The sequence below is a fragment of the Paramisgurnus dabryanus genome, chromosome 10, assembly GCF_030506205.2.
Source record: "Paramisgurnus dabryanus chromosome 10, PD_genome_1.1, whole genome shotgun sequence".
Classification (NCBI taxonomy): Eukaryota; Metazoa; Chordata; class Actinopteri; order Cypriniformes; family Cobitidae; genus Paramisgurnus; species Paramisgurnus dabryanus.
Window position 1 is genome coordinate 5,376,137 of NC_133346.1, and position 10,215 is coordinate 5,386,351.

At 37.2% G+C, this 10,215-nt stretch overlaps 2 protein-coding genes across 2 annotated transcripts; both read right to left on the reverse strand.

The window, feature by feature from the left end:
* Positions 1–181: 181 nt before the first annotated feature.
* On the reverse strand, positions 182–1,147 carry LOC135746851 (trace amine-associated receptor 13c-like). Its single transcript, XM_065265561.1, has 2 exons — positions 1,085–1,147; positions 182–973 (listed from the first exon to the last, which is right to left on the reverse strand). Exons 1-2 carry the CDS (start codon positions 1,145–1,147, stop codon positions 182–184), a joined length of 855 nt encoding a protein of 284 aa, XP_065121633.1.
* A 7,649-nt stretch (positions 1,148–8,796) lies between these two features.
* On the reverse strand, positions 8,797–9,717 carry LOC135746836 (trace amine-associated receptor 13c-like; the record flags this gene model as incomplete). Its single annotated transcript, XM_065265559.1, has 1 exon — positions 8,797–9,717. A coding segment is annotated over exon 1 (921 nt), but the record flags the coding sequence as incomplete, so codon positions are not given.
* Positions 9,718–10,215: the final 498 nt, after the last annotated feature.

Below are 10,215 nucleotides of genomic sequence, written 5' to 3' on the forward strand. Positions count from 1 at the left end.
AAAGAGTTTGCGGCGCCCGCGCCACCGTCGACCCCAGAGTGTTAAACAAGCAAACCAGTCTTTTAAGCCCTACCAAATGTATGCGTAATATCTTGTGTTGAACCCCATCAATGTCTGATTTGATCAATGCTAGTAAATCCAGCAGCTTAATTATTATTATAATGAACAAGACCAGTGGAAGTTATGCTGGTTTAAATATTTTGGATAGATTTAGGATGTGTTTAACTGATGTTCTAAACCAGGGGTAAAATATAGCATAGATGAGAGGATTCAGACCTGAATTAATATACATCATCCATAACATAAAATAGGCTATAACAGAAGTCATGCTTGTGTTTTGTGTTAGAGTTAAGCTGTAATAGGGAATCCAGCAAAACAGATAAACCGTCATAATGATTCCTAATGTCAGAGCGGCTTTGCTCTCAGATTTCCTCTTCACTGAACCTTCTGTTAGATGTTTTCCACTCCTCATCAGAGAGTTTATAACTTTCACTTGATGATGTGCGACATAGAAGATTCTCAAATATAAAGTTATAATGATGGTACAAGGAAACAGGAAAGACAAGAAAACGTCAGTGATTTTCCAGACAAAAGTAACGCTAACTGGACATTCTCCATAACATGTGTATTTACTTTGTGAGGTGGTTAAAGCTGAAATGGTATAAAATAAAGAGCAAAACCAGGAAACACAGATAATAATTATTGTTCTAGTCATTGTTATTTTCTGAGGGTACAGCAGAGGGTGACACACAGCCACATAACGGTCAACAGCTATAAAAACTAAATTACTCAGAGATGTAGCGAGGAGCAGCCCCATGATTATTAAAAACAGTCTACAGATAGTCTCTCCAAAGTACCAACATGTTTCAATCAACCTAATAGCCTCCAAGGGCATGACAATAAGTCCTACGAGCAGGTCGGCCACAGCCAGAGAGAGAATGAGCATGTTGGTTGGAGTGTGAAGCTTCTTGAAGTGAGAGATGGAGATGATCACCAACAGATTCAGAAACACAGTCCATACTGACAGCAATGAAAAAAACACATACATGATATTGTATTCATGTGTTAAGCGTTTTGTCTTGATGCATGATGAGTTAATGGCAGGAAAGCAGTATTGAGTCTCATGATCTTCTGTCTCATGGTCCATGAGTAAAGTCTCCTTCTGTTAAGAGTTTGATCTGATCTTCTTACTGTTCTCTCATTTATAAAGTATCGGAATCAGACTGACTCAACCCATTCACCACCCACTCTGATGTAACATTGTTTTTCAATGGATATTATTTTGCCTTTTTTACCTTTTCCTTTGTAAATGTTTGTAAATGATGAGCTCAAATGCAAAACCATGTTAGTGCATCTGACATTTTCTTGTAAATTAGCTTTTTTCTTAGACTTTTAATGAATTCTGCCAACAAACCCGTATTTCTGAATGGCCTGAGGCCGTGATTAAGCGAATTTGAAATTAAAATATAATACGTGCCAAGAGCATCCGGTTAACATCACTTTCTAATTTTTTATGGAGGTGGCATTTAGCAGGTTTTGTATCTACCTGCCATGTTTCAGTTTAAGAACATTATGCCTACTAGTTCTAAAACTAGTTCCAGTCTGTTTGCCTGTTTCTGTTTCCATGTATTTCCCATTTTCTCAATTTCCCATTATCCTCCACATTCCCTCACCTACAGGACCTAAACCAGCCATTCCCAAACTGTGGTCCGCGGACCACTAGTGGTCCGTGAGGGTACTGCAGGTGGTCCGTGAAAAGGCAAAATAAGAATATGTATATTTTAATATACAAACTCGTTCATATTTTGGGCGAACGTGTACTGCTGCCAAATAAACGTTACTGTGAACTCATTCATTCTGGTGCCTGTGAACGGCACGCTCTCTCAGTTTAACGTCGTTCAATAGGGTGCCAGATTTGTATATTCTTCCAGGCGAAAACCCGACTAAAACACACTGTAAACAGGCCTTAATGTGTAGCGGAAAAAACACCCAATCTGGCAACACCGCCACCACTCGGTGTTCACCAGACACGCTGCATGCGTCATCAAAACAAAACAGACGCTGGTGGAATTCCTGCCGCGCAACTCAAATAGTTTAACATTAAATAACATCATATTTGTCCTAAATCGTTAACGATTAACATAGGCTGCTAACGCATATTCCGGATCTTGAAATAGACTTTGACTAAGCTCACGCTATCTAACGTGCACGTGTGGTGTGCAATACCTGCGAGTTGTCATACACGCAATGCCTCGCAGCGCTTCTCGCCCGGGGTGCGACCCCCACCTAGCTAGCCTTTCAAGGTATGTGTAAGCAAATACAAAAATTAAAAGACAGTCAATGCTAATGTAAACCCTGGTTGGATAAGGATTTAAAGTTGGACATGAAGATGAAATCTGACGCATTAAGCTTCAGTGTTAAAACTGATCAAATAATTGCTGTCTGTGGTTCTATATGGGCTATAATGGCAATCATTTAAAAATAATAATATGGGGAAAAATAACTATAAATTAGTTCATTTTTGGAACTGTGACCTAGTTTAACATTTTCAAATATGAACTATGAACTGAACTAGTTCATTTTAAAATTTGTGAACTGTGAACTAAACTAGTTCATGTAGAAAGTGAACTTTCCCAACACTGAGAATATGTATATAAATAATTATGATATAAGGTTAAGAAACCTGTTGTACTGATGTGATGACCAGTTATAGTTTTAGTGCTAGTAAGCCTATTTTGATGTGCAGATTAATTCAGGACTTTGTGTAGACATATTTTATAATAAGTATTATGAGGTGGTCCGCGAAAATTCTTGATTACAAATAGTGGTCCACACACACAAAAAGTTTGAAAACCCCTGACCTAAACTATGGAATGCTCTGCCCCTCCTAGTTCGAACTGCTCCTACAGTTGAATGTTTTAAGTCTCGTCTAAAGACTCACTTTTATTCCTTAGCTTTTAACTGCGCTTGAGTTGTGTGGTCCTTTTGTGGTATTTATTATTTTTATCTTGTGTATTTTATATTTATTAATTGTTTCGTTTTTTGTGCAGCACTTTGGAAACTTTGTGTTTGTAAAATGTGCTATAGAAATAAAGTGGATTTGGATTACTTAATGTCTGCAATCCTCCTCACTTGCCAACCATTACCCTCATCAGCTCCACAATATCTGCTGTCTGTTTTCCCCATTGTTTTCCAGTCTTGTTTATGTTATGTTGTTTATGGTATTATTCCTAGCCTGTATGTTTTTTTTTAAGTTAATTGTTTATTACAGTTTATGATTTTTAGATATGCCTCATCTTCTTCATCCTCCACCACACATAACATAACAGAAATCGAGGTGCACGCATGCTCTCCTGAACTCCACGGGGTGCATGCTCGTTCATTTAACTGCCACAAGGTGCAAGCCATGGCATGCATTTGGGCTGCTAACACCTCCCTGATCTCTTTCAAGAAAATATTGGGGAGCTATCCTCTCACTGCCACTGTGGCCTTCTGCCTCTCCGTCTCTCCCTTCACCTGTGTTATGTCCACAGCGGCTGTCTGCCTCTCCAATTCTCTAGTCTCCTGTGTGATGGACAAGGATGCTGTCTGTCTCTCCTCTGTGCAGGGTGCACCTCCCTGGCCTCCTGATCTTCCGTTATCTTCCTGGCCTCCTGTTCTGTGGCTGTCCTGAACGCTTGCTCTCCTGAACTTTACTTTGGCCCAGCTATAGTTATTTTATAGTTATTATATGTTTGTCCAGTCTCTTTCCTATGTTGGAGTCATGAACACTTACCTTAATTGAGGCATGCAGTCCTTTGGATGTTGTTGTGGGGCTTTTGTGACTTTTTGGATGAATAGTTGGTGCGCTCTAAGGGTAATTTTGGTCAGCCGGCCACACTTGCGAAGGTTCTTCACTGTTCCATGTTTTTGCTATTTGTGGCATAAATGTAATATAATGGCACTTACTGTGGTTCGGTGAAGTCCCAAATCTTTAGAAATGGTTTTATAACCTTACCAGACTGATTGATCTCAATTACGTTCTTTCTCATTTGTTTCTGAATATCTTTGGATCTCGGCATGATGGCTAGCATGTTTAACGGGGGGGCAAACACTTTTTCACACAGGGCCATGTAGTTTTAAAATTTTGTTTTGTCTTAATAATAAAAACCTTCATTTAAAAACTTAAAAATCTTAAACATTAAAGTGTGACAAATAGCAATAACAAAAGAAATCTGGAGCGGGGGGCAAGACTTTGTCACACCATTGTGTACTCTATAGGTGCCAATCTGTACTTTTTGAAAGGTTACAGCCCCAGTGGTAGCTGGGGTATATATATTTTGATATTTTTTTCTGACTAAGTAATGTCAGCTTTGGCCACAATAACATTGATGGGTACAGGTATTGTGAATTTTATTTACTTTAGGCCATAGGTCTCCAATGTTGGTCCTGGAGGCCATTTGTCCTGCATAATTTAGTTCCAATTTGATTAGCAGGTTCAGATGTGGGGTTGGAGCTGATATCTGCAAGACGAGCGCCATTCAGGAACAGGGTTGGAGACCCATGTTTTAGGCCAGGGTTCCCCAAATCTTACCCTGGAGGGCCGGAGCACTGCAGAGTTTACACACCTGAGCAAACTAATTAAGGTCTTCATGATCACTAGAAAATCACAGGTGGGTAAGTTTCATTAGGGTTGGACCTTAACTCTGTAGTGCTCCGGCCCTCCGGGGTAACATTTGGGGAACCCTGCTTTAGGCCAATGACATACAAGTTCAGTGTATTTTCTGCACATGAAAGCATGCGTCATAACTGTTCGTACAAAGGTCAACAACTTGCAATAAATTTAGACAGAAACAATAGATTTGTTTTTTCTTGTTGTTTGTTTTGCTTAAAGTGTTTTTATGCATCAAGGCAGGGAAACCTTTTTAAGGTCCAGTCTGGAACATAATGGTTCATTAAATGTCTTATCTTAATGTTTAATGCTTATTTTCTTATACATGTAGTCAATCTGATAGAGCAATGAGGCAGGATTTTGATTTCCGTAAGAAAAATTGGCCTCCTAGATAAAAAGGTAACATGGGCTGATTCGTTCTAGACGCAGTAGCAATATCTTTACTTATTTGACCTCTTGGTTATTTACTCCTATACTGACAGGATCAAGACAGAAATCAAATATCTGAGAAATCAATTACAGTAATTTGTGAAGGCCAATTATATTTGTTATGCTTTGCTATTCAAAATGTGTACAGGGTCTTGATGGATACTTTCAACTGCATTGTTTATTCTCATGGATTTAAGACTAAACAGTGTATGTTGTTTATTTGTACACACCTTTGCACATGTAGATTTTACTACACACACACACACACAAACACACGCACACGCACACGCACACACACACACACACACACACACACACACACACACACACACACACACACACACACACACACACATATCACCTTTTTTGGTACTATATAGAACCCTTTTTTAGATGGTTCTATATAGAACCTTGCCATATAAAGTGCTACATAGAACCACAGTGGTGCTATAAAGAACCCTTTCATTTATCAGCAGTCAGGAGGATTATTTTTGTTTATATTTTTGTTTTGTTTTTTATTTATAGCACTTTATAAGGTTTAACAGTTTAAAAACAAAACTTCAAGACATCAGAAAAATACTTTTATTTTAACTTTTTCATTACATGAGGTGTCATACAATAATAAATATGTGTATTTAAATCACAATCAAAATAAATATATGAATTATTATGCAAATATAACAAATCACTACTCTTATGATATATGGATGTTAAATAACTGCTTTAAAATTAAATACATTAACAATAAAATCTGGCAATGACAATAACTCTAAATAGACAACAATTACATGAAATCATTAAAATCATGACATATGCCACATCAAAACATGCAAATGATAAATACTGAACATTAGCATATTATTACATTCCATTCAGATGTAAACACTTTAGCACAAACAGATAGACGTCATAGAATACAAATGAATGGGATGTTAATAATACATTGTCAATGTTTGTAAAAGCTAACAAAAAAGTCCATATTTTTTGCTGGATCATTGTACAGTACATGGTCCATTCAATGTTCTTTGTTTTGTGGCAGTGACGTTGAACATTTAGTCAGATAAGAGTAAGATAAGAGATGGTCTGCTATTGTCATGTTGATCTTGAGATGCAGGCTGTGATAACCACAGATTCCCATCACTTTGCAGTGGTCATCATTTGGTGGACTGTACAAAGTTGAGCATCAGGCCGAACAAGATTTGGGTCTGTCGGTTATGGGTGAAAGGATAAGACATTGAGACAAAACAAAGATAATATTAGCCTGGAGTTGTGTAGTTAATCATGACTTGACAGAAGTTTATTCATAAAGCACTGTTATCAAGCCAATGGCCGGCCTGCAGCTATCCAACTTTTTAGAGCTATGATCCACCAACATAACAAAAATTATAATAAGTAATTCTGCTATTACAAGTAATTGTGCGACAAGAACACACACACAATCTCAAAAATGTTTAAACAGTAAATAACTATTATTTTAATATCAGCATTAAAAGAAACATGCATACATCTCCTTTAAAAACAGAATGTGTCTCTCATATCAAGCGGTCATACCCACTGCCTTCACTCCCAGTATAAGAAAGATTACCTCACATACGAAAACTTTGAAATATCAATAAAATAACCTAAACACATGTTGTACCACATCTTTTGATATTTAATTTAATAAACTTAATGTAAAATATACATGTATTACCTTTTAACACTTTAACAAATCATTACCTTAGTCTTAAAGCAGAGTCTCTTAAATATACTGTATCATTTAAAACAGTATGAAGCTTACCTGCTTTAAAGGGAATGAAGCTTACAGTATTACCTGTTATAAAAGGAATAAATTACAATAAAAACACACAAAACTTCAATTTTCAAAATGTTTTTAACAACAAATGATGATTATTTTCCTCTCTTACCTGTTTGTGTTGTTAGTCTGCAGGCGAACCGCAGGTCTGATGATTCAGGGCTTTTACAGGTGAAAATAATCAGGAGGCAGCTTGAAAATAACTGACTAAATTTAAAATAAAACAAGGCGGAAACTGAGGAACCATTTTGCGAAGACAAAGAACCAATTCAGCAAAATAAGGGTTCTTCAGTAAGCTATAGTTCTATATAGAACCTTTACCATCGTTTCAGAACCTTTGAAGAATCATTTTTCTTAAGAGTGTATATATTATCCCACCATTATTGATGTGACATTTGTAGTTAAAACTTGAAATATAAATTCACAGAGAATGCCTTTATTACCAATTTATTAAACAAGCAAACCAGTCTTTTAAGCCCTATCAAATTTATGCATAATATCTTGTGTTGAACCCCATCAATGTCTGATTTGATTCATGTTAGTAAGCTCAGAACCTTAATTATTATTATAATGAACAAGACCAGTGGAAGTTATGCTGTGTTAAATATTTTGGATAGATTTAGGATGTGTTTAACTCAGGGGCGTAGCCAGTAATGGGCCAGGGCGGCACTGGCCCGCCCACATAACTCCCTGGCCCGCCCAGGCAAGTTTAACCAAAATACATTTTTAGTTTATTTTTATTATTCAAATGTATTTAATAAAATATATTAACATAAACCGGATTTATTATTGACTGGTGTGTGTTTAATTTGCTTTCTAAATAAAATGGAATTGTTGAAGCAAGTTGTAGGAAGCTTCCGAAACGTAATTGGTTGCTTGGTTGCTAGGAGTTCTGATAGATAGACTCTGTGGGGGGCGGCGGCCGGCGGGCTCTGGCAGTCTGCCAGCTAACTTTGCTAACTGCTTTTTTAGCTAATATTAACATTGCCACAATAATGGCTAAAGTTTCTTTAATATGTTATTTAAAAAAGCAAGATTTGACGAAGAAGATACGCCACTGCCTCCATCTACCGAGTATTACCAGCCCAGTTCTTCAGACGCTGGTGGCGCCGGCTGCCGCTTGCTCCCTGGCGGCAGTTTCAGTGCTCTCTCCCGGTCAGTCTGACACAGGTTACCCGCCGATCTAACTGCAATTGATGAACCACCTTCACAACCCAATTTGCATCCATGAGTTACTACCCGCCTCAACAACCTTTTGTTTTTTGAAAAAGAACTCTGTGACTCTTTGGACTATAATGAGATCATTTCTGTTTTCAACATCAAACCCAGGCGTTTGCGTCTTGTTTTGTAGAATTAAAACAACAAAGGTAGGCATGCTGTTTAACTAATTTCCTTATTTTTGCTCGTGAAGTGATTTAACTAAGTGGTGTGTTGTGTATAGATGTATGCCAGCCTTATAGGTTAAACTTACATTGTTTAATTTAAATGAGTGGCTATTTTTGGCACAAAAGCTTAATTTCCAACAGGCTGATTGCACTGTATATGGTTGATTTAACATAACTTAGGCAGTGTGTTGTTATTTATTTCAAACCGTGCTCTGCTGAGAGTTTTCGTCATTTCAATTTATTTTTAGCCTACTTTATTTCAACTGTTTTTGCACTGCTGACTAGCCTGAATAAGCCTGGTTTGCCCAGCCTTTATTGAGCTCTGTTGGTTTAACATGTTTAGACAGTGTTTTATTATTGACTTCGCCAAAAATTGAAAAGTAAAGATGTCACTGTTTTTGCAGTTTGTCTATTGTTTTTTTCCACTCTAAGGTTTATTTATTATTTAAGTAATTTTATTATGATAAACTATAGGCCCACTCACTTTTGCTCCGGCCCGCCCAAAATACAATTTCTGCCTACGCCCCTGGTTTAACTGACGTTCTAAACCAGGGGTAAAATATAGCATAGATGAGAGGATTCAGACCTGAATTAATATACATCATCCATAACATAAAATAGGCTATAACAGAAGTCATGCTTGTGTTTTGTGTTAAAGTTAAGCTGTAATAGGGAATCCAGCAAAACAGATAAACCGTCATAATGATTCCTAATGTCAGAGCGGCTTTGCTCTCAGATTTCCTCCTCACTGAACCTTCTGTTAGATGTTTTCCACTCCTCATCAGAGAGTTTATAACTTTCACTTGATGATGTGCGACATAGAAGATTCTCAGATATAAAGTTATAATGATGGTACAGGGAAACAGGAAAGACAGAAACACGTCAGTGATTTTCCAGACAAAAGTAACGATAACTGTACATTCTCCATAACATGTGTATTTACTTCGTGAAGTAGTTAAAGCTGAAATGGTATAAAATAAAGAGCAAAACCAGGAAACACAGATTATAATTATTGTTCTAGTTGTTGTTATTTTCTGAGGGTACAGCAGAGGGTGACACACAGCCACATAACGGTCAACAGCTATAAAAACTAAATTACTCAGAGATGTACCAAGGAGCAGCCCCATGATTATTATAAACAGTCTACAGATAGTGTTTCCAAAGTACCAACAAGTTTCAATCAACCTAATCGCCTCCAAGGGCATAATTATAAGTCCTACGAGCAGGTCGGCCACAGCCAGAGAGAGAATGAGCATGTTGGTTGGAGTGTGAAGCTTCTTGAAGTGAGAGATGGAGAAGATCACCAGCAGATTTAGAAACACAGTCCATACTGACAGCAATGAAAAAAACACATACATGATATTGTATTCATGTGTGGAGCGTTTTATCTTGATGCATGATGAGTTAATGGCAGGAAAGCAGTATTGAGTCTCCTGATCTTCTGTCTCATAGGCCATGAGTAAAGTCTCCTCCTGATAAGAGTTTGATCTGATCTTCTTACTGTTCTCTCATTTATAAAGTATCTGAATCAGACTGACTCAACCCATTCACCACCCACTCTGATGCAACATTGTTTTTCAATGGATACTATTTTGCCTTTTTACCTTTTCCTTTGTAGATGTTGTAAATGATGAGATTAGATGCAAAACCATGTTAGTGCTTCTGACTTTTCTTGTAAATTAGCTTTTTTTTTTACTTTTTAATGAATTCTGCCAACAAACCCGTATTTCTGCATGGCCTGAGGCTGTGATTAAGCGAATTTGAAACTAAAATATAATACGTGCCAAGAGCATCCGGATAATATCATCTAATTTTTGGTTACGTTTGGTGACGTTTAGCAGGTTTTGTATCTACCTGCCATGTTTCAATTTAAGAAACATTATGCCTACTAGTTCTAAAACTAGTTCCAGTCTGTCTGCCTGTTTCTGTTTCCATGTTTTTCCCATTTTCTCCAT

Coding starts and splice junctions, on each gene's coding strand:
- LOC135746851 (XM_065265561.1), bottom strand. CDS start 1,147: ATGGACCATGAGACAGAAGATCATGAGACTCAATACTGCTTTCCTGCC. Junction 974..1,084: donor CTGCCATTAACTCATCATGC/ATCAAGACAAAA, acceptor TCCATCTCTCAC/TTCAAGAAGCTTCACACTCC.